Source organism: Mauremys reevesii, linkage group 11 (assembly GCF_016161935.1).
Source record: "Mauremys reevesii isolate NIE-2019 linkage group 11, ASM1616193v1, whole genome shotgun sequence".
In the NCBI taxonomy this organism is placed as follows: domain Eukaryota; kingdom Metazoa; phylum Chordata; order Testudines; family Geoemydidae; genus Mauremys; species Mauremys reevesii.
The window spans coordinates 66,687,591-66,712,346 of record NC_052633.1 but is presented as its reverse complement, the minus strand read 5'-3'; the positions used below and the strand labels follow the sequence as shown (position 1 = coordinate 66,712,346).

Here is a 24,756-nt window from a genome sequence, read left to right as displayed (position 1 = left end):
ACCCATGGAGGTTATGCAAAGATGACCCAGAATAAAAACATTATTAGGGACCACACTCTTCAATGAAAGGGTTTTATATAGAACTAGTCGGAACTGGGCAGCCGCTATACGTATAGTTAAGACATTCATCTCTTCTTTGGCTTTTGCTTATCTCCTAAAATTTCCCCAAACTTGCATCGCTCTTTTTTGTGGTGTGGGTGAGTTAGAATGTGAAACCTATCTCTGAAAAAATTTTTGGGTGGGGTTTGAATCTTGGTTAAAAGAAAATGGGTCTTAACATTGTTGTAGGATGGTGGTTGGGAGGCATGGCAGCAGGTCCTTCTCCTGGCAGTGGTACAAACACTCTTTTCAGGCTGCAGGATCCTTATTAAGATGTACCCTGATTGAGAGGCCTTGTCACCAGCTAGGCCAGGAACACCTCAGTCTGCTTATGCATAGTGGTAAGAAATCAGATGGGGACACGGCTTTGTATAGATTAGATCAGTTAGTTTCTGTATTTCCGTATCTATCTCGTTGATGTTATGTGGGACACTGAAGTCTGCAACAGGCGCACGTTGATTTCCCCCTGCAGACTTTACTGGAAACTAAGATCAGCCTCCTGCCTTATTACCTGCACCAATTTTACCCCTTCTTCCTCCCAGTCCCCGACCCCCAAAATGGAAACTTCCTGGTTTCGTCTCATCTGTACACCCACAAATACACAGAATGACACAGGTGAGCAGGAAGTTGGTGCACAGGAGTGGAACACATCTGGGCTTCTCCAGGGGCACAAACAGGCCAGAAAGTTGCCCTAATAAGATAACGGAGGATCTCCCTTCCCCAGTCCCATTGCAGAGTAATCCTTAGCTGGTATGGAGCTGGCTACACCAGACCTCTGCTATCCCTTCTTTGTCCCTCTCATGTAGGGGTGTAGTCGAGTCTGCTGTGCTCTGGCAATCCCTGTCTGGTGTAACAGCCAGCCAGCATAGCTTAGAGCAGGGACCAATGGAGAACTAGCCCCAGAATCGGGGTGTCATAGAATTGTTTCTTTTGTGGCATTCCTTGTCCCCCTGCTAGCTCATCACTGTAGATGTGGAGAGAATTGATCCCTATGTGAGGGAACCACAGCGAAAAACTGTCTGACATATTCAACTATTAGATGAGCTAGAACCAAACATGCATCACAAAGCAACAGGTGTGTGATAAGTTCTGTATCCCATAAGCATGTAGGAAATGCTGCACTGGATCAGATCAATGGTCCATCTAGTCCAGTATCCTTTCTCTGACAGTGGCCAGCACCAGCTCTTTCAGAGTAGGCGTTTATGACATAACTTGTCCGTGGGAGAGATTTCCTAACTTCCCAATGGTTAGAGGGTGGTTTATGCTGTAATTGAGTCTTCTTATCTTTTGTGCAAAGGACTGGTATTTAGTTCCTCAGACTATCCCTGCAGAGTAACTACATAAGGGGGTGTGTATACATAAGCCAAAATCCTTCAGGAATCTTCATGACAGAGGTACCAATTTTATATGCGCGCACACACACACTCACTTACTTACTGGCTGCACACAGCAAAGAATCCCTTTAAAGGCAAAAGCATCTCCAGGAAGGTTTTACTGGCTGAAAGGAGAGGAAAATATCCAGGACCTAGATCTGAGCATTCGGATAATGATGCTTCACATCCAGTGGGTTTATGCATTTCAGAGTTTTGATGATTTATGTGAGCTCTGCCTGTACCTAATTTCTCTCTGTACATTAGTGGGGAACTTGCTGTTTACTCTCATGTCAGTCAAGTATCTGCTTATTGGTGTAAATAGGGCGGACGACAGTGCTGTCCAGCGAATCCATTAATGGTCTGTTTTGTTAATGGGTGAATCTGTACAGAGGCTTCCATGATCAAACTGGCACAGCCACTGTTACATTCTTGGTGTCTGAGGATAATAATTAGTACGGAGAGAACTGCTCTTAAAATTGTTTGTCCATTACTCTTACTTCAAAATTATGAGTTAGTTTAGTGGACTGAACACAGCTGAGGAAGAAATCTGAGGAAGAAGCTGGGAATACAGCTATGGCACTAAACCTGAAGATAAATTAGTCAGGTTTACACTCATAAAGCCCTCTTGTTTTCTGAAACAGGATTCCTGCTTTAAATCTTTAATAACCTTAAAATGTTACAAGTGATTTATTTATTGGGAGGGAGATTACCCATATTATGAGACTGGCTATGTTAGACGATTTAGCAGTCGTACCACGTGTGCCATTTGCCGCAGAATATTCCTTCTCCCGTCCCCAAAAGTACTACCGTTACCCTACAATATAAAGATATGAATAGAGAAGGTTTCAGATTGCTAATGTACTACCATCTTTCTGAAGTCTCTTGACTTTGTGGGGTCAAGCTCATATTAGGTAATGCTGTAACTTCCGTTTTCGGCTGATACCATACTATTACAATGGGCCTGATTTTGAGCCAGACTCTAATTTAGGACTTTGATGCTGCAGGTAAATGCCCCTTTATCTTTTCATCAGCAACTAGCTGCAGGCACAGCTATAGGACTTTACCAGCTGTGCCTACAGGTCAAGTGATTGCATGGCAAGATCCGGTTTGCTCATGCAGTTAAATGCAGCCACACAAGTGTGGTTGGAGTTAATTGTGCCTGCAAAATCAGAGGCCAAGTTGAGGCCTGTGTTTGTGGTCCACAGCTTCATGAAGCTGTATTTTAAAGGCTTTGTCAGGTGCCACTGGGAACTGACAAAAAATGCAGAGAAAAATTCCAGGTGTTCTTTGAGTGAAACAGCTTTGTTCTGAGTGTCTTTTATTTCAACCCTTTTCTGTTCTAAACCAGTTCAGAGGTGCTCACTGTACATCTTTCTGTTTTGCAGGATTACATGTGTCAAGGGTCAGAACTACTTTGATGTAGGTGATAGTCCACTCTTAATAAAATCGCATCCTTGTCCCTACTGTACAGGGAGATCCAACCGAGAAGTCCTCCACTGCTAACCTCTTCCTCTTTCCTTGCTTCCCCCATCCCCAAATTCCAGAGAACTCACGTCTGGCCTGTGATATTTTTTGTCAAAGCTCCACACATTTCTGTTAAAGGCAGCTATTTGAAAGGATTTGGTTTTACGCCGCACCTTTGCACTCTAGGTATCTCAAGCGTTTGACAAAGTAATGAGATAAATACAGTATGCAGACAGTAAATGCGTAGGCAGAGCTGTAGCCATAGTTACCTGGGTGCCCTTTCAACACGCGATATGCATGCTCTTTGAACAAGTGCGCTTCAAGGGTTAATGATATTCCGCAGCCAGTAGGAGATTCTGTGCCAGTTTCAGACCAGACAGATTTCTAACTAGCTAGGACTTCAGAAACCGACAGGAGAGGATTCCAAGGGTACGCAGTGCATGTCGTTGCTCTGCCAAATGACAGCAAGCTAGGAGCTACACTTCTACGATGAAGACTGACGATCTAGGGTGAGTATCCAAAGGCACCTCAGGAAGTTAGGTACACAGCTGCCATTGACTGTCAGTGGTGATTGAATGCCTTAGATGTCCTTGAAAATCCCCCTATAAGATTGGTGAAAGAGAGCTCTCTTGGATACTACTACTAAGGATAAAAATTAGCACTTAACGTTCACATAGCTCTTCCTAGACTATGCAAGAAACTAATTAGCCCTGACAGCATCCCTGGGGAATAGGGTGTAAGTTTTTCCATTATACAGATTGGGTAGTTGAGGCGGAGAAGTGGACACTTGTCTGAACGCACACGATGAGTGATGGCAGAGCTGGGATTATAGCACAGGAATCTCAGAATTTTAGCCCACTGCCTATTGCTACAGACAATGCTGTGGAATAGTATCTAACCCACACTCCCGCATGCTTCATGCACAATTTCAGATGGCTTCCTTTCACCTGGTCCTTTAAATCACCTACTACAATGGAAGGAAAATTTCTTTTTTACTCTTTTTTTTTTTAAAGTGTTGATAAAATAAGACTTCAGATATCTTAGCAAACACCAGCACATTGTGAAATTATTAATAGGTTGCTTGTCAATGTTGAGAGCCATGAGGCAAGGCCTAATTGACCTGACACTTAAATGAAACCCCACAAATGTCTCTCATCAAAGGACAAATGCCTTCCTTTCAAATATTAATGATCATTCTCCCAAGCCACAAGTTATGCTGTGTCAGGTCATATTATGAAAAAAGGTTTGGTCCCAGATATTGTATTAAAAGCCCTCCAGTTCTTTACCAGTGGAACAAAAACAAATTAACCTTTCAGTAACATCTCCAAATGGCTTTCTTGAATTTGTCTGTGGTTTCAATAACTTGTGTAGCTGCATGAATTGTATTAGTATAAGCACTAGCTGTTTTTTTCAGCTCTGATCTCTGCAATTATAGTACATGGTCTAACTTTCTTTGATTGGCCAAGGAATAGCCTTCTTTTAATTCTGGTGAACCGCTTCAATTCTCAAAATGGAAACAGCCTTTTTTGTCTTCTGCATTCTGCCAGCTCCTCTGTCAGCTTTGATGGATTCTGATGTGTTTCTTTCACTTGCTTGGAAGTGTGGTTGTTTTAAAACCAGTAATGAAAGGCAATGTCTCTTTGTCTTATTTAGAGGGTGATTATTTAGACCAGCAGACAGGGAGTCAGGACTTCTGGGTTTCAATCCCACCTCTGCAACCAGGCTTGATTCTGCAAAGTGCTGGGCACTCTCAGTCAGACTTCAGTGCACTCAGCACCTCACAGATGTGCTCAGTACCTAGCAGAACCAAACCCCACAAGGAAGTTATGTAACCCCTTTTTGACATAGGTTAATCTTGAATCTTATGAAAGGGATAGTAATGCCTATCGCTCATGGGCAATTTGAAGCTTAATTAAATGAATGTTGGTTACAGCTGTTGAGATCCTGGGATGCGAGTTGCTAAAAGATTGAATGGTTTTTTTTCTGTTGTGCAGAGACAAGAGCTCAGACAGTGTAAATGCCATTGTGTCCTAAGCCAGGTGTGACAGTGCTGGTTTAAGTTTGCATAATACATTTTATCCTGAAGCGGGTTACAACCTTAAATGTCGATGTTGTGTGTGTAATCGGTCTGGTAAAGTACTGGATGTATAACAAATACATATCCTAAATATATTGATTACTCATTATACTCCTTACTCATGTGTGAATCTATATGTGTGTCTACATATAAATGTATGTGTTATGATCAAGACAGAGATCTGTAAAGGTATAATAAGATAAAGTTGTCAAAAGTGCTAACCACCTGGTCTGCACACTGATTTTGTAGTGGGGGGAGGGATAGCTCAGTGGTTTGAGCATTGGCCTGCTAAACCCAGAGTTGTGAGTTCAATCCTTGAGGAGGCCACTTAGGGATCTGGGGCAAAAATTGGTCCTGCTAGTGAAGGCAGGGGGCTGGACTTGATGACCTTTCAAGGTCCCTTCCAGTTCTAGGAGATGGGTATATCTCCAATAATTAAAATTAGTGGTATAAGTACTTTGATTTGGGACGTGACCAAAATAGTTGTACTGGTGCAATTCCTCCTGTGGGCGCAGTATAGCTCCTTCTCATATGGGAACTCTTATAGTGGTGTAGCTGCGTCCACACTAGGGGAGTTATACTGTCTCACTATATCAATAGAGTTAAAACCCATACCGTTTTTGTGTGCAGGCAAGGCCTAAAGTGACTTAGTAGCAAATTCGAAAGACTCAGGCATATAGAAGTCTTAAGTCTTTTTTGAAAATGGGACTTAGGAGCCTGTCAATGGGATTTTGGCTCTTAAGTGCCTAAATCCCTTCTGAAAATTAGATTTAGGCTACTTAATCAGTTAGGAGCTTTGACACTGAACACAGCAATACCTAAATACCTTTACAAATGTGGGCCTAAGTGACTAAGGTGCCTAAGTGCCTTAAAACCTTTTGAAAACCAGATTTAGGCTGCTAAAACAATGAGGCATTGCAAGGCTGAGCACAGCCATATCTATGCTCTGCTATGTACGTCGGCCAAACTGGACAGTCTCTAAGGAAAAGGATAAATGGACACAAATCAGACATTAGGAATGGCAATATACAAAAACCTGTAGGAGAACACTTCAACCTCCCTGGCCACACAATAGCAGATCTTAAGGTGGCCATCCTGCAGCAAAAAAACTTCAGGACCAGACTTCAAAGAGAAACTGCTGAGCTCCAGTTCATCTGCAAATTTGACACCATCAGCTCAGGATTAAACAAAGACTGTGAATGGCTTGCCAATTACAGAACCAGTTTCTCCTCCCTTGGTTTTCACACCTCAACTGCCAGAACAGGGCCTCATCCTCCCTGATCGAACTAACCTCGTTATCTCTAGCTTGCTTCTTGCTTGCATATATAAACCTGCCCCTGGAAATTTCCACCACTTGCATCTGAAGAAGTGGGTATTCACCCACGAAAGCTCATGCTGCAGAACATCTGTTAGTCTATAAGGTGCCACAGGATTCTTTGTAGCCATATCTAAATACTTCTTAAAATCTGAGCCTCAGGCATTTTTGAAAATATTGCCCATATATATTATAAGTTCAATATTGTGACTGCTCCTTGTCGGTCACTATCTATTGCACACACTGTTCTTTGGACACATGGATAATAACTATCTGGTCCTGATCATTTACTGCAGTTGAGTTTCTAGACTTTCTCGTTCAAGGCTTTGATGTCTGTTAAGGAGACAGTCCGTTTTCTTCTTTAAAAATAAACAAAAAAAACCCTTAAAATGAGAATTTCCCTATCATACGCTAGTAAAATAGAGGCAAGAAATTCATTTCACTTTTTCACTGCTTGAACATCCTATCCCATCTCCTTTTGATAGTATGGAAGGCCTACAGTTGAACATGCAGTCTTCTATTTGTGATATAGCAGAATGATTACTTACAATCATTTGGTTGATTTTTTTTTTATTATTATTATTTTGTTTTTGGTCAATTTGTTCTTAATATGTGCTTTGTATTTTTCTTTAAATTACACTTTACCTGGCATAGGTTTTTATTTTTTTCAATCCGTTCATTGTTATGGCAAAATTTTCACTTGCAAAAGGGCATTTGTTAGCCTTAGTAAACTCACATACAACCAACTCACATATATCTGGGGTGCAATCTAGACCAATGAGGTTTTGGGTCATCCCTGCCCTGTAACTTTGGGTGCCTCACAATGCTTTGTTGCGTTAGCTCCAACCTGGGCCACTCACAAACGGCACACAGGTTGTACCCTGGGGTTTCTGCATAGGGAATGAATTTTGGTCAAGATTTTTAAAAGCAATTTAAGGATTTTGCTTGCCTCCATTTTAGGATGCAACCTTGGTGGATCCTTTACAAAGGGCTTCATTTTCACAGGTCAGGATGCTTGGCATGTTCTGAAAACAGGGTCCCTTTAAGGTATCTCAAGCTGGGCACCCAAAATCACAATTCTCTTCTGAAAATCTTGTCTGAACTGTGTTTAAACATGTCCTTTGGTAAACTCAACCGCCATGTGAATTCAGCCAGGATCAAATTTGCCAATGACACTAAAAGTGGAGAGGTAACCTTTAGGACAGTAGTGGGGCATCAGGCAACTAGGGGAGATTCAGTAAACTTTCCTGATGGGGGAAATTAATGCAGTTGTATCTATGTTCTTTAAGTGAGTTTATTTTCATGTTGTGACCCTCATATTCTCCAAGGGTATAACCAAAACTTTGCTGCAGTGAAGGTGTAGGATAAGGATTAAGCAGCTGGGAGAGATGAGCCATGACACAATCGATTTTGAGAAATGTTACGTGCTAGGAACAGAACCAATGAGAGCCTCTATTTCATTCTTTTATGTGTAATGCTACCCAAGCACCCTTGGTGACTTATTCTGGCTGTGCTGACGAACTGGTAATATCCCTTTTTATTTTTTTAAATGATTCCTTTACATCTTTAACCTCAATTATCTAAACCTCCTCTTCATAGAACGTGAGGTCTTTTCTGTCTCCTACTTCTCCGTTAGGTTATCTAGTCCATCATGATCCCAGGACACCTGTCCCATCTTGCCAGGAATCCCTTCCTATTTAACAATAAGTGCAGGGTGGTCACAACCCCCTGACATCTGTTTGTGATGCTCTTGAGGGTCACCACCCCCTGATTGAGAATCCTTGATCTAGTTCATCTCCTGGTGGCCTTTGCAATTTATTCCCGGCAATATGTTTTGGAATTATTTGTCCATTCTGGTTTTAAATGCCATAAACTGTAGAGCATCTAAGGGGATCATTCTAGCTTGCCCATTTCTGGATTTTAGTCTTATCGTTGGTATTTACTTCTGCCAGTATGGGGCATTCCTGTTTCAAAATGAAACACTGCTGCTTTGACCATGTTGACCTTGCCATGGGAAATTGAACTCTTCTTAACAAATACCTTCGTCTTAGCACCTCATTGCAACCAAAACAGCCTATGGATGTTGTCGTGCATCCTTAAAGGGCACCTTAACCTCTGCTGATTTCCCCCAGACTCTTTAGTGTAAATAACCCTCCTCTGTCATTATAAAGCCTGTTTTTTTCAAGCAAGCTGAATAAGATGGAACCCATATCCCCTGGCATAGGTCTTCCATTTCAAGAATGTTCATGCCATGCCGCCACCCCCATCTAGCTAGATACAACAACTGAGATTTTCAAAGATACCAGAGGGGTTTTGAATCCCATTTCCCATTGCAATTAAAATCTCATCTTTTCAAGATTTGCTGCCCTATAAATACCTGAGAGAGATGTATAGAACCTTTCCACTCTTGACATCTCGTCGACACCTTAAATTGCCTCAAGTTTAATCTCTTTCCATTCCAGCCCATCTGGAAGATCTCTTCTGAGCAGCCTGTGTACTTTCATATCTTAATCCACAGTAATTGTACACTTGTTCTTTTTAACATTCAAATCTCCACGACAGCGTGAATGCTTAAAATAAAAGTGTGATGGGAAGTGTGAAAAAGGAGTGGTGGGAATGAGTTTTCCTTCTGTCAAAATAAAGATGTCATCCTCTGCTTTTTTGTGGGTGCGCGCCTTAAATAGAATGACTGAATTGGGTGATTTCCAGTTTTCTGCATTTGGCAATCCTTTTAAGTTGTAACAGATGAAGTTCCGTCTGAGGCGCTCCTTCCCACATCTTTTTCAATGACTTCTTGAAACTCCTTGAGCATTCAGCACAGAATTTGGCACGGACTTCACATCTGTTCCATGGGTAGATGGCCAAAGTTAACAGAACGCCCATTGAACAGTGATGCTAAAAGCCGCATGTTGGTGTTTTTAGCTTTGTGACCAGAATACGTTAAATAAAACACACTGAGTCAAATTCAGAAGTGAAATGTAAGATACACACCAATAAGCCATGGTCGGGGAGGGGTTGTGTTAGACATAGGAAGGACAGGTCGGAAGGGAGGAGTGTAGAAGTGAAAGCAACTACCAAGAGTGTGTAAGATGTGGTAGGATAAAACTGGGAGGTTTACACTCCTTTACCAATGATTTTGGATTATGTGTGGTTTAGCTATCTCCTCCATGTTGCCAAAAAACTCCAAACATATTAGTCTTAGCATTTGGAAAATACAGGCAATGATCCAGATGATCTAATGGTCCCTTGTGCCCTTAAAAATCTATGAGTCTTTGCTCATAGCTGTCTTGATGCCCTCTGTTGGATATTACTTTGCAGTATGTGTCATGATGACGTGCTAGGACAGTAGGGCCATTGAGCAACTGTTGACATGCCTGACAGTTTTATTAATCCCCTGTTATCAGCTAAACTGCTGTTTGGTATTCCGAGCTGCCATCTGTTGACCACTGTAAAATACCAGGTTGCATTTTTAATGTGAAGTGGACTTTTCTGTGTCTAAAGGGACACTCGTGGTTTATTGGCTTTCAGTTGTATTTACTTGAAAAGAATGACTTGTTCTAAATCCTAACTATCAAAGCTACGTGTCAGCACATAAGTGGGGGCTTGTAGCTGGGAGCTTTAACAGATTCCCTCCTCAGGCACAGAGAGTGGTACAAACCACCCGAGGGACGCTGTCTGAAAGACATTTACTTGTTCGGGGGGGGGCGGGGGAGAAACACTTTAAATCAAGTTGTGTTTGGTTTTGGGGTGTCTTATTTTCAATCTGAAGGATCACTTAATAAAAACTGTGTTGGAGAATCAAACTCAAGTCCTTCAAAACAACCCCCCCAACCCTCCAAAACACTTTGTAGGGTAAGTTATTGGGGGGACCCTTGTCTTCTAGAGGGACTGAGTGGAGCAATGCTGTCAAAGTGTAAACTACTATTGAAATAATTTTGGGGGAAGGGTTTCTTTGTGGGTGTGATTTCTTGCCTTTTTGCTTCTGAAATGTCTTTAAGTGTTTTCCCATCACCCATTATTATCTTATTTGTATTGCATTAGCAACTGGAGGTCCCAGCAAGACTGGGTCCTCATAGTGCTAGGTGCTGTACAGAAAGATACTGAGAGACAGTCCCTGCCCTGAAGAGCTTACAGCCCATATAGACAGGACAGTGGAAACAAGGGCACAGAGAGGTGATGTGACTTATCCAAGATCACCTATCAGATGGGTTACAGACCTGGGAAAAGAAACCGAGCAGTCCAGAGTCCCAGTCGAGTGACCTGTCCCCCGGGCCAAACGGCCAGTTCAGCCTGATCAACACTAAAGCACTTAACAAAATGAACAAAATAATCTTCAGACTATACTGTGTATGCGCAGGGATCTCTTTACCGAGCGCCCAAGTGCAGCTGCCTTTGGGATGGAATGTAGCAACACTACAAAGTAGTTGAGGATAGTAAGGCCTGGTCTACGCTGGGAGGGATCGACCTAAGATACGCAACTTTAGCTACGAGAATAGCGTAGCTGAAGTCGACATATCTTAGTTCGACTTACCTCGCATCCTCACGGCATGGAGTCGATTGCCGTGGCTCCCTCGTTGACTTTGTTTCCGCCTCTCACCGAGCTGGAGTTCAGCAGTCGATGGGAGAGCGATTGGGGATCGATTTATCGCATCTACAGTATACGCGATAAATCGATCCCCAGTAGATCGATCGCTACCCACCGATCCGGCGGGTAGTATAGACGTGCCCTAAGGGTGGGATTTTAAGAAATGCCTGGGTGAATTAAGAGTACGAGTTCCATTGACTTTCTTCGGTATTTACTTCCTACCACGTCACTGGCTTTCAGTGGGACTTGTGCTCCTAAGTCACTTGGTGCTCTTGAAAATCCCTCCCTGCAGGAAGAAGACTGTGTACAATTCAAACTGAAGTTGGCAGGATGGCCAACAGTGTAATCAATGGTACTGCAATTTGCCAAGATGTCAGGATTAACCATCTTCACTTGTGAAAAAGACCATGAAATCTTTGATACGAGAACCTTGGTTTTACGTCTCATGTAAAAGACAGCAGCCCCAGTAACAAAGTGCCTTTTAACATCATGCTAGGGCATCTGTTCAATACTGACTAAGAAGGGAAGAGTGCCACCTATTTACAAATATTTTGCAGTGATAAATGACAGTAAGACTAATGTGAGCTGTACTGTGAACACACAGTTGCCTGCATGCTGCTCTTTATCATTTGAAGACAAAGGCAGGAATACTTTGATGATCCGTCGATAGCTTTTTACCTTTACCTTAGATCAGTGCACGGCTGGAGGAAGTTAACCAGTTTCCTTTGTGTCTAATCAAAAGAGAAGGGCTCTGACAACTCCTTTGTGCACAATCTCCACAAGTTAGGAAGAATAGTTCACTGCAGATATTTTAGTTACTTTTGGTCACACTGATTTATCTAATGTAGGCCAAGTATTTGAGAGTACCTCAGGTTCATCACAGACAATGTACGGAGCCGCTGAATTGAGACGGTTAAAATCTGAAGCTGCTCTCTAATGAAAAGGGTAGATCTTCCTTCCCCGGTTTGCTTTTTTGTAAAATATGAATGAATGTTTTGTCCACATAAGTGAGAAACTAACCAGTCTTTAGTTTGACACTGCTATAATACCAGCATATAGTAGCCAGTCTTTCCCACGAAGTTTTACCAGTATACTGCGCAGCCTTTCTGTGTGTAGGTTTTTTCCTTCAGTCCTATCCCACCCAATCCCCTTTCAAATTGCCTGGTGTTTGTTGTGTGAGCAAACGGGAAGAAACTGTGGAAAAGCAAGGACTTGTAACCTTAATGCAAATTGGAGGTCTGTCCTCCAGCTGTGAAAAGCTGGTGTACTGATGTACTTCACAGCCACCCCCAGGGTATGGCTCTAAACTTTCAAAGTGGGGCTTGATGTTTAATACAGAGATTGTCTCATGGACACCTCCCTTCCAATTCTCATGCCTACAGACCACCTCTCCTCCCATTCACAACTGCCTCCACCTCTAGTCCTCCCATTCTCAGTCACATAACGTCCCTGTGGCAACTACAGTAATTACATATGTGAAAACAGAATAATATGAAAATCTTTAATCTGTTTATAGATGTTTTCTAATGCTATTTAAAGCAACTGGAAATAAGGAGGAGACCCTTGCACTGTGGTTCCAGTTCAGTAAGGCGCTTAAGCTTCAGTCCATCCCTGTTCAGGGCAGCATTTAAGCATGTGGGGGGACTTATTGGGACTTATGCAAATATTTAAGTTCTCTCTTAAACTCGGATACTTTCCTGAACTGGAGGCCATGTCCCTCATCATACCACCAAGTTCCTCGGCTAAGAGTTTGAGAACCTCTCATCTAGAAAGTTTTTTCTTCTTCTTTTAAATGCTTAATTTACCTACAGGCTTGTCTTTCTGTTGCCCCAATGTCTGTTCTGCAATTAATTTTACATTTTTTTTTCCTTTTCTTCCCATGCTGCACAGGGTGTCCACACTGTAAAAATTCCATCCCACATTTCACAACTGCTGCAGAACTCTTTAAAGAAGATCGAAAGGTAACCCATTTTTAATAGTTTCTGAGATGTTTAAAGTGCCTCTGCCACCTTTTCACTTAACAAGCTTAATCTAGTTCATTTAATGATAAGGCTTGTGCAGAGGAATGCTGTTGAACAAGTTAATCAGTTATAAAATATGTGTGCATCTTAGAAGTCATACTTTTTTTTGGCCAAACTGAGTTGAACTTTTAACCTTCTTTCTGATTTTTCTTTATTTTCCCCTTTTAATTCTTCTTGGATGAAATCTTCCCTGTTAAGTCATGTTGGAATTCTTTGAGTCTACAGATGAGAAATAAAGATTATTTTAAACATTTTCTTGTTCACCCTTCCTTACAGTCTTGTTATAATTAGTGGGGTGGACATAGGAAGAAATGTATGTGTCTGAGATCTGGGCTAGCCTAACTCTTAGTTTGACCTGGCTACATAGTTTAGAGCAGTGAAAAATTTTGCTTCCTGTTCCACAGGTCAATCTAAGCCCTGGTGTAGACGCAGTTAGGTCAACAGAAGAATTATTCCGTCAACCCACATACCACCTTTCATAGAGGTGGATTAATTATAGCGACAGAAACACTCTTTCTGTCAGTGTAGGGAGCATCTACACTACAGTACTTCAGCAGCATAGGTGCAGTGCCAGAGCTGTGCACAGTAGCAGCTGTAGTGTAGACATACCCGGACTCTGGGCAGAAACGCAGAGGGGATTATCAAAAGAGCTGAAGTGATTTACAAGCAAAACCCAGTTGAAGTCTCTTGGGAGCACAAGTCCCATTGGCTTTCAATAGGACTTGTGTTTTGTAGATCGCATACAAGCTGTTGAAAATTCCACCCTTAATCCAAAACCTGGGAAATTGCAATTTGTGTCAGATCTATCAAACCCACAGTCACATGGGGGTAGTCCTTGCTCACACAAATATAATGGCCTCATTGGCTCATATAAGCAAAGGCATCTGCTGTTAGGCCCTATCATCTCTCCTTTGTTAGTACATCTTCAGTCTTCTCTCTTGTCTCTGTGATCTGTAATGTGTTTCAGGATATGGTTTGTATGAAAGGTGCTATTAAAAAAACAACACTTTTTTTTGTTTGTTTTTTTAGTTCCCTTTACTTCTTCCCAGTCTTTGCAACCCAGCACCTTCTGTCTGTACAAAGAAAGAGAGGCTCCAATTCAACAAGCTATTTAAGGACATGACGAGTCCCTTTTTCTCACTTGCTTACAGTGAGGAACATGATTTAGTCCTTTGCTGAATTGGGGCCATAATCCTGTATCTATGTTTGTGGTTAAACTTCCTGCCTGCTTTTCACCTAGCCATGCTGTGGAAATGGCTTGGGGGATTTACCAGGAAATGAAGGGCTAGCTTTGAAACCTCTTTCCATTTAGACTTTACAGATATTGGCGAGACCTCAATGAACTGTGGGTGCATCTCTGCGCGCACATGCTGGGAGAGCAGGGAGGAGTTTCTATGGAGGGCATTTAGTCAATCTCTGAACTACATGTGATAAACTGTAGGGTGGCAAACTGCTCTCTTGTCTTGCTTATAGATGAAATTAGAATGCTGCTGTTATGCCCTTGGGTTCAGGTGGCATGTAGCAGAATTTAGTGGCACACCGTTCTCAATTCTCCTGCAGTGTTATGCCTTGTGGTTACTAGTTTGTTTCCAAGCATTCTAAAAACATGTCATTTTCCTCTCTACCTTCTGCTAGCTCTGAGACAGGCCTTTCTGTCCGGAGCTCCCTGCAATTTTATTCCATCTAGGAGTTACGAAGTGAATGTACCAAAAAATCTGAGACTTGCTTATTCGGATGTATTAATAAACATCTGATCACAATTTTAGCATGTGTCATGGTTGTGCTGAATGCAAACATCTGAAGGTTTTGATTCACAACTGCAGGCAGCTGTGAAAGGACTCAAAGCCCTGGAGACAATGATTGATGGCTGCAACTCTTTATTTCAGCTGAGGGCACTTAAGGCTGAAGTGCAGAGGTATAAAATGTAATGAGGTGGAACAGAAGATCCAATAGAGAATATTAAGGTTTGTATAGTTTCCAAAAGGTAGGCACACAGCAAAAACAGCTTCGTTCCCCTTGTTGATTTATGAAAGTGCTAAGGATTGATCACCTTGGGAACCCTCTTCAGTCATGCACAACCCATAGGCTACCAAGATGTTTCTTGCTGCCTGTTGGTGCCCTTGTAGAAAAGACATAAGGCCTTGATCCAGCTAAGGACTTAAGCAAGTGACTGTCTCCACTAACTTCAATAAGACCACTCCTGTGTTTAAAGTTACACACATCCTCAAATGTTTTGTTGAATTGTGACTCTATGGAATTACATAGGGATTAAACCAAAAGGGCGCAATAGACATTGCTCCAAAAATAAGGAGCAAAGGTATTAATCTTAAAAATGTACAGAATGTAATAGAAAATAATTAAGCTTTCTCTGTTTTTTAAACTGTTGTCCTATAGGGTTCTGTAACAGGGATGCTAACAATGCTAACAGATGGTTCAAGTTTTATCATTTTCTATTAAATTCTCATGGACTTTTCAATAAGTGTGGCCCCTTAGCATCTGGAAAATTTTAACTTTTTAAATTAAAAAAGGAAAGGAAGATTCCAGGCCTTATTGTTGCAAAAGTATCTGAAAAAGTGAACTGACGGAGCTCTCCCAAGTTCATAGAGAGATTGAAAACAGACTGCTCGGAGGTGTGAATGTTGTCTCCGTTATCAAAATGGGGCATTAATTTTGAAGACTCATAACAGGCCAGATTTTTTCCAAAGAACTCAATCTGTTGGTGTGCACTTTTCAATCACATAATACTTGTGCACTAGCGACAGAATTTGCACATTCAAAGCCCATCATCTGCATGCAAAATCACATGCACAGAAATGAAGGTCACTATTTCAAAATTGGGCCCCAAATATCAACGTTTCATTGGTTGTCTCATGGCTGATTACTTCAGCAGAAATATCCAGCTGATGTGCTTGTCAAATGTGTCTACGCATTACAGAAGACCTGGAAATATCTGGCTCTGGCTCTGGCATACCACCCACAGCCCCTGCACCTCCACTTGCTTTAGTGTCTCTGAACTACTGGTAAGAGCAGGCCAGTGAGGAGAGAAGTCTAGAGACGCTGAGCACATCCTGACTGTACAGAATTCAGAGTAGCTTCTGGAAAGGTTCTTATGCAACCAACTGTGCTAGGCCAATGAGACATCCCCCATTGCAAGGCTCCTCCCTCACTGCAGGGCTTCATTCTATGCCAGTTGCACATCACTTCTCGTTTTTCAACAGCTGACAAAATATTACTTTCAGGTACTTTAAAATATTAAACCTGGGTCCTGGGACCTTCTTGTTTTCAGCTGCCTAGGGAGCTATGGCCCTCACTTGCAGCTGCCAGGAGAGATCCCTGGGCCTTGATTTGCATCTGCAGCTCTCCTTATGGATGCTTTCAGCAGAGACCATTCATACCTTCTGGCTCACCAACAGATGCTGAAGAGCTGCAAGTGTGACAGTTGTCCCTTTGCTGAACAGATGGAGGAGCATGAAGATATGGTCAGTCCATACTCTAGACTAGAGACTCTTAGGGACGCCAATAAAACCTTTAGAAGTCCGCAGGCTCATTTTCAGCTGAGCCCCAAAAAGCTGAGTCCAAAGTTAAGCTAGAATGAATTGATTTATGGTGCTCTGATCTGAACTTTGTGGAGGAAATCTGTTGAATTTTTTCCCATGCCCACAGAGTAAGAAATATCTAGAATTCTGCAAAAGGTGCTGCTGTTTGGGCAAGCCTCTTTGGAATTACTTATATTTTTGAACACACTTGTACTCTTATGCATCAATATAAAGCAGAACACCAGTCAGCTAACAGTGGGTTTGTATGGTTGTCATTGAGGGCAAAATCTGAAGAAATTGGGATTGCACAGCCATCACTGAAGGAAGATCTGCTGTGGTCTGCAGAACCTCTAGAAATCAGTGAGACTTAATGAATCACAATATGGAACTCCACCATGCTATTTTTGGCAGTTGCTTTTTTAAGGTTGAACGACACTTTCAGGTCCTAATCCAGGAGAATTCTGTGTGATGAAATTGGGACACAAATGCACTAAAGAAACAAGAAACTAATACTTTGGAGATTCAAGCATGTCTTGAATTAAAAAAAAACAAACAAAAACTCATCAGACATGGTAATGTTGTTCCTGTACATAATGGTAACTAAAGATTAATCTTCTCTTGCAAACTGATTCCCATAACAAGTGAATTGTGGCTAACCTCAGTGGGGTGTATTGTATTTTGGAGCTATAACCAATTACATAAATGAAACCTTGTACAGTAAACATAGGGAAGAATGGGTCCCTGTTTAATTCATATGTGCTATCAAAACCTTTAAGTCACTTGGCAACAACAGACTTTTTTTTTATAATCAGATTTGTCATCTGTAGTTGACTACTCTGTAAAGCAGATGCTTAGTACCATTCTTTTTCGCACTGAAATGTTATCCCTAATTTATTTTTTTAAATAAGCCTGTCCTATATCATTCCTTCCTTGAATCAATATTCAGTTATTCACTTCCATTTTCATAACAAAAGTCAATATTAGCTCCTGCAGAGATTTATTTCCTTGAATCAATAAACCTGTGCATGGCGGTACATATTTTAATAGGAGAGCAACTGCTACCGAAGAAAGATATTTTACACCATCTCACAATGGCTGGAAGACACTGTTAAAATGCAAAAGGTTGAAAAACAGAAGGGGAACAATTTCCTGAAAGGAAAGGAGATTCCATTGTCTCTTTCCCAGACACCCATTTAAGACATGCACATTTTTTTAAAATGGTAACGTCACTCTAGAATAGAAAATTGTTTCGCAATTCTGTTGGGAGGTGGTTCCCCTGAAGAAAACAATGACACTAAGTATAGTAATATACTAGGGCTTGTCTACTCAGTGAGGTAATGCGCGCTATTGGGTTGTGGTTTCTAAAGCGCACTAATGTGTTGCACAGCATATGCCCCCATGGCTGACTCCTCCTCCTACCCCCGGGGCACATATGGGCACATATGGGGACATCGCAAGGAGTAATAGCTCCCATTGCTCCAGGAAGAGAGAGAGAGAGATGGAGCACCACCACCACCCTTTGACGCAGCATATAGCCTCACCAGCACATTTCCCTCCACTGCACCCCCTTGCCTCTGAATAACAGCTTTCTCCTGCTGCCTGCTAATGTAGCAAGTAGAGGCAGTCTGTGCTGCAATGCTGAGGGTTTAGGATTCAAACCCAGTTTGATGCACAATAGAGAGATTTACAGTTGCACCTAATAGAACTTGTTTTTTGCTTTTTCTTTAAAAAAAAAAAAATCCAAACCAATTAGGAAATTACATACGAAACTTCGTTAAAAGAACATTAAGGCTGCAAAATCAAGAACTCCAGAGATAGGAAATACCAGGTCTACGGTTGCCCATGCAACTTTAATTCTGCCCTCTTACATGTACATTATGATAGTCTTTCATTACATGGTCAGATTCAATATTTTCTCACAGGGCTCCTGCTTTATTTTAGTGCACACAATGGTTGCACAAGGAGGCAGCAATAAGCTTGCACAACTGTAAATCTGTCTTTTCCTTTCAACTACTTGACATGCAACCTAAATAATGGTCTTTTAATATCACTTTTAATGTATAAATACCAGACATAAATAGATGAAGAGTTCTTGCTGCGGATTATTCTTAACGTTTGTCTTTAGTGGCCCCGATTCATCGAGAGTTGTACAAAAACTACCAAAATGTATTTGTGATTTTATTGCTTTATTTAAATAGTCTTCAGGAATCCTTGGTCTTTTAGGCCACTTTAATGGTTTGCCTGTTTTAACACATGAATAAAGAAGTGATATTCTGCAATGAGGTAGCAATTTTCATCCAAGGATACAATTGAGTTTGATCTTTCTAAGCCACTGTTTTATGAGGATCTCAAATCCAAAACAACACAAACCCCAAGATAGATTTTTCCAGTTTCTTTTAATTGCTGCCCAGATGTTGCGATCAGTTAATGTAGTTTTGACTGCCCCACCATGCAAATAAAAGACATAGTGGCATAGTAAGTGATCTTTAATTATGGGAGTACGGGGCATCAGAAGCACTGACATCATGCAAATAAAAGGTATTTTGCTCAGAGTGCTTGGAGTAGGCCAGAGGAATGGAAAGTTAAAGTTAAAATGCATCTGATATTAAATTAGTTTTGAAACACTGTAGCCAGTAGTCAAAATAAACCCTTCTCTAATTGGTTGGCTTTTATGTAGCATAGACTTAACACTGTGTAACTCGCCCAGTTTCCAGCAAATGCGTAATAGGATTGTGAAGGTAAGTGTTTGTAAATTGCAGTAGAACTTTAGAATAACTTCTGCAGGTGGAGCTACGTATATATAATAACAGTGGGATTGGGCCAATGTAAGTAAAGTCCATTTTCCAAAAGAGCTGAAGCTGAAAATTTTAAAAAAAGGCCTGATCCTGTGATGCATCCACAACTCCCACTGCAGCCAGTGGGAAGTGCTGGTTCTCAGTATCTCTCAGAATCAGGTTCCCAGTGATATACACAGGGTGGTAACAGTAGCCGTGAGCCCTGTTTTAGTCTGGGACGACATACTGTGGCTCCTAAGTTAGGAGCTCTCTCTGTGAGCAGGCAAAGAGGGACAAAGCCAGTCTACGGTAGCTCAGCAGAGAGTTGCCATGCTGGGTGCTCTCTCGAGCTATTACTGTTATTTATTTGTAGTGTCTAGGGACCATACCCGAGATCAGAACTCCATGGTGCTAGGCACTGTACGTACTCATAACACACCTTACCCCAAACACCTTGCAGTCCAAACTACAAGACAGACAAAGGGTGGCAGAGGAGTAAAGCAACCTGCCTAAAGGCACGCAGAAGATGAGTAACGGAGCCACGATTAAATCCTAGGTCTTCTGACTCTGGTGCCCTACCCACTAGACCCACATCTCGCTTAACCTGGGTGAGGGTTGTTTACAGCTGCTTTGAGCATACATCATTAATGCCCTTTACACTTGTATGAATTAATTAATAAACATTGCACCATCTTTCTATATAAGCTTTTCTCTGAGTAAACGAAAGAGGGAAGAAGACGTTGCAGCCAGCCAGATACAGTAGTATATTTAGGGATAACGAAGATGGTTTTCTTACCCTACTTGCAGCCGAGTAGCCCTAATTAATGAAGTTTAAGAGATACAGTTCTAGCGGCATAATGAATTGCACCCCTAGAGAACAGAGTTCCATGTCTTACCTAAGGATTGTGCAAGTCAACTTGAGTCTGATGCTCTTATCCTTCTCCCCATCTCTGGAGATTATAAAAGCATTGCATATTTTGGTACAAGTGGTTGTTCCTATTCCAGACACATCTAGGCTGCAACAGCGGAGGGTGTGTGCACCTCTTCAATTTCTCATCCAATAAAAGTGCCACTATTTGAAGCAGCAGACAGTTATGGTTTTTCATCTCTTATGTGCTATTCCTTTTGTATTTCAGATAGCCTATGCTGCAGTGGACTGTGCCAAAGAACAGAACCATGATCTGTGTAAACAGGAAGGTGTGGATGGTTACCCCACCTTTAACTATTACAACTATGGGAAGTTTATAGAAAAATATAATGGAGAGAGAGGGGTAAGTATAAGAATAGGTTGCAATTTGAAAAAATAACCTCCATGGGGAGAGGAATGTCTTGTCTCTTTCCATTTTTGTTGTAAATTAACAGGACTGGGTAAACTTTCAATGTATTGCAAAAGGCTTCAACTTTTCCACTCCCATCAGGAATTTAGTGGGCTGAATCACTGTGTACCACACCCATATGCATTTTTGAACTGGAACTTGTTTGATCTATTTGGGGAAATTTAGCACCTGCTAAGGGAAATTTGGAGTGAATTTGATGATTTAGGCTGCCAGGTAAGAGATTGAAGTCCAGGACTTCCATGGTAGCCTTTAATTTCAGAAAAGGGAATGACACAAAAATGAGGAATTTAGTTAAACAGAAATTAAAAGGTACAGTGCCAAAAATGAAATCCCTGCAAGCTGCATGGAAACTTTTTAAAGAAACCATAATAGAGGATCAATTTAAATGTATACCTCAAATTAAAAAACATAGTAAGAGAACCAAAAAAGTGCCATAGTGTCTAAACAACAAAGTAAAAGAAGCTGTTAGATGTAAAAAGACATCCTTTAAAAATTGGAAGTTTAAATTTTATTGAGGAAAATAGAAAGGAGCATAAACTCTGGCAAGTGAAGTGTAAAAATATAATTAGGAAGGCCAAAAAAAAATTGAAGAACAGCTAGCCAAAGACTCAAAGAGTAATAGCTTTTTTTTTTTTTTAAAGTACATCAGAAGCAGGAAGCCTGCTAAACAACCAGTGGGGTCACTGGACGATCAAGATGCTAAGGAAGCATTCAAGGAAGATAAGGCCATTGTGGAGAAACAAATGAATTATTTGCATTGGTCTTCACGGCTGAGAATGTGAGGGAGATTCCCAAACCTGAGTCATTCTTTTTAGGTGACAAATCTGAGGAACAGTCCCAGATTGAGGTGTCATTGAGGAGGTTTTGGAACAAATTGATAAACAGTAATAAGTCACCAGGACCAAATGTTCTGAAGGAACTCAAATGTGAAATTGCATAATTACTAATGGTAGTATGTAACCTATCATTTAAATCAGCTTTGGTACCAGATGACTGAAGGATAGCTAATGTGATGTCAATTTTTAAAAAACGCTCTAGAGGCAATCCTGGCAATTACAGGACTGTAAGCCTAACTTCAGTACCAGGCAAATTGGTTGAAACTATAGTAAAAAACCAGAATTATTAGACACATAAATGAACACGATTTGTTGGGGAAGAGTCAACATGGTTTTTGTAAGGCAAAATCATGCCTGACCAATCTACTAGAATTCTTTGAGGGGGTCAACAAGCATGTGGCCAAGGGTGATCCAGTGGATATAGTGTACTTAGATTTTCAGAAAGCCTTTGACAAGGTCCCTCAACAAAGGCTCTTAAGCAAATTAAGCTGTCATGGGATAAGAGGGAAAGCCCTCTCCTGGATCAGTAACTGGTTAAAAGATAGGACACAAAGGATAAAATGGTCTGTTTTCAGAATGGAAAGAGGTAAATAGTGGTGTCCCCGAGGGGTCTGTACGGGCCCCAGTCCTATTCAGCATATTCATAAGGGATCTAGAAAAAGGGATAAACAGTGAGGTGACAAAATTTGCAGATGATACAAAAGTATTCAAGATAGTTAAGTCCCAAGCAGACTGCAAAGAGGTAGAAAATGATCTCATAAAACTGGGGGACTGGGCAACAAAATAGCAGATGGGACTTTTCAGGTTGGAAAAGAGATGACTAAGGGGGCATATGATTGAGGTCTATAAAATCATGACTGGTGTGTGGAGAAAGTAAATAAGGAAGTGTTATTTTCTCCTTCTCAAAACACAAGAACTAGGGGTCACCAAATGAATAGGCAAGCAGGATTAAAACAAACAAAAGGAAGTATTTCTTCCCACAACATACAGTCAACCTGTGGAACTCCTTGCCAGAGGATGTTGTGAAGGCCAAGACTATAACAGGGTTCAAAAAAGAACTAGATAAGTTCAAGGAGAATAGCTCCATCAATAGCAGGATGGGCAGGGATGCAAAACCATGCTCTGAAGTGTCCCTAGGCTCTGTTTGCCAGAAGCTGGGAATGGGCAATGGGATGGATCACTTGAGGATTACCTGTTCTGTTCATTCCCTCTGAATCATCTGGTATTGGCCACTGTCGGAAGACAGGATATTGGGCTAGATGGACCGTCTGACCCAGTATGGCCGTTCTTATGAGATTTATGAAGGAAAGGATTCCAGCTCTAGAATCACCTGACTTAAGGGAGACACTGTCCAATTATTGGAAAATGTTCTAGCTAGTGTGGTTTGTGTACAACTAACACTTCATTGGATAGAATTAGAATTACTCTGCAGCGTCTCTCTACTTTAAGCAAGTACTGGAGATTCTCCTTTAGTTTGATGGCATGGCATGGCCATCTGCTTTTGGAACCAGAGAATGTGATTTCTGTCTCTGCTGCCATTGTGAACTCCTGAATGGACATAGCATGCAGCAAAGTGACAACCATGAAGTACATAGAGTTACAGGTTTGTTGCAATATCGTAGCAAAGGATTCTGTTACTAAAGCAGTAAAACACTTCAAGAGCTGCCATTCTCCTGGATTCCGTTTACTGTGTCAAAGGTTGAAGAATCTTGGCTTATAGCCTCCTGTCTTGCAAAGGAATTCTAGCAGTTAGAGGAAGGCACTGGGTGTCAGGAAACCTGTATTCTGTTCCTGACTCTGCCAAAGAAACCTTTACTTGTTTCATGGGATAAGAGGGAAGGTCTTATTTACCCACGAAAGCTTATGCTCCAATACGTCTGTTAGTCTATAAGGTGCCACAGGACTTTTTGCTGCTTTTACTTGTAAATAAATTCCCTGGGTCGCACAAAGAACCACCTTTTGTTAATCAGGGCCCCAGTCCTGTAACTGATTCTGCGTGAGCAGGTCCTTTACATTCATGTGGCACTTCGTGCCCATGTGTAGTCGGTTGTGATCTAAGGTCTAAGAGAGAGCCCTAGAGACAACTAAGGCCGAGCATACCATGGAATAAAGAATTGTGACACATCTCTGTGCTCCAGGGTGGCAATCGCATGTCCGCTAGCTGGTTTTGAAGTGGTGCATGCAGCATATTAACATGGCACTAATGTATGTTTCAGAGTTTATTAATGAAAAAGCATTGACAACATTTGTGAGAAGCTCCCTGCTGTCTCCTCCATTACATTGTTGCCTTCCATATTCTTCCTTCCCTCCCCACTGCCAGTTTTGCATGAGAGACTTGATGAATCTAAAGCCTCTATGGATATTTCCTTTTCCACTTCATTGGAGGAGCCCTGCACCAGCACATTGTTGTGATCAGACCGTACAGAAGCAATGACTGTTCTCTCGTTTACATTCCACATACATCCCCATCCCTTGGTGTTGGGAGTCTTGAAACATTGTTTTGGTGTCTTTTATTTTAAAAATTTGACCAATATTTTTCTTTCTTTAAATACAGGAGTCTGGATTTGCCACTTTCATGCGAACCCTTAGAGAAAGAGACCATGAAAGGGTAGGGAAGAAGAAGGATGAACTGTAATTTCTGCCTCAAAAGACATTTTCCACTGCACTGTGAATGGTCCCAGGTCCATTGTTACTGCGCCTGAGATTTCACATATTCTAAAGACAGAGACTTAAAAAAAAAACAAAAAAACCAGCCATGGCCATTTTGTACAATTTTGAAATAAAGTGAAACTACTTGATTTTAAAGGAAAACAGATTGTTGCCATATTCTGTTTAAAAACTAGCATTTTTCTCATGATGTGAGAATATGCCCATCAACACTCCTATGCAATATTTTTGTAATCTGTAGTGTGTCTGTAGGTGAAGATGTTTGATACGGTGATTCTGCATTTTTCTTTTGAAGGGTATTACAATCCATGTAATAACTTGTTTGGTTTTTTTTAAATCAGTGGAGGAAAATGGGACTTTGGAGAAACATAAAAATCTGTTCAAATGCAGTTTTGCATTTTTGTGAAAATAGATACATGTTCTTCAGAGATGTTTGTGGGGGGGACAGTTTTAAGGTGCTCAGGGATAAATAGGGAAATTGAGTTAATGAAGACACTAGCATTGACCATTCCAGATCAAACTGATTTCACGTTTAATCCGCTGAACCAGAACTGTTTACAAATCTTTATAGAATGTACTGAGTCATTTTAAACAAAGTTCTCAAAAATCAGCACAGCATAGTTTAAGTTCAGAATCAGTCTCATTTTTCAGCATTTATGTCATCAAATGCCC

General features: G+C 41.2%; 1 protein-coding gene across 1 annotated transcript in view; it reads left to right on the top strand.

Moving 5' to 3' along the window:
- The window catches only part of PDIA5 (protein disulfide isomerase family A member 5), a 125,510-nt gene extending 101,343 nt beyond the window's left edge, over positions 1 to 24,167 (top strand). Inside the window, exons 15-17 of the mRNA XM_039494443.1 lie at positions 12,804 to 12,874; positions 20,381 to 20,515; positions 23,972 to 24,167. Coding sequence (XP_039350377.1) covers positions 12,804 to 12,874; positions 20,381 to 20,515; positions 23,972 to 24,052 — 287 coding nt within the window. The 3' untranslated portion in view covers positions 24,053 to 24,167. The remainder of the gene's footprint in view (positions 1 to 12,803; positions 12,875 to 20,380; positions 20,516 to 23,971) is intronic.
- Positions 24,168 to 24,756: the final 589 nt, after the last annotated feature.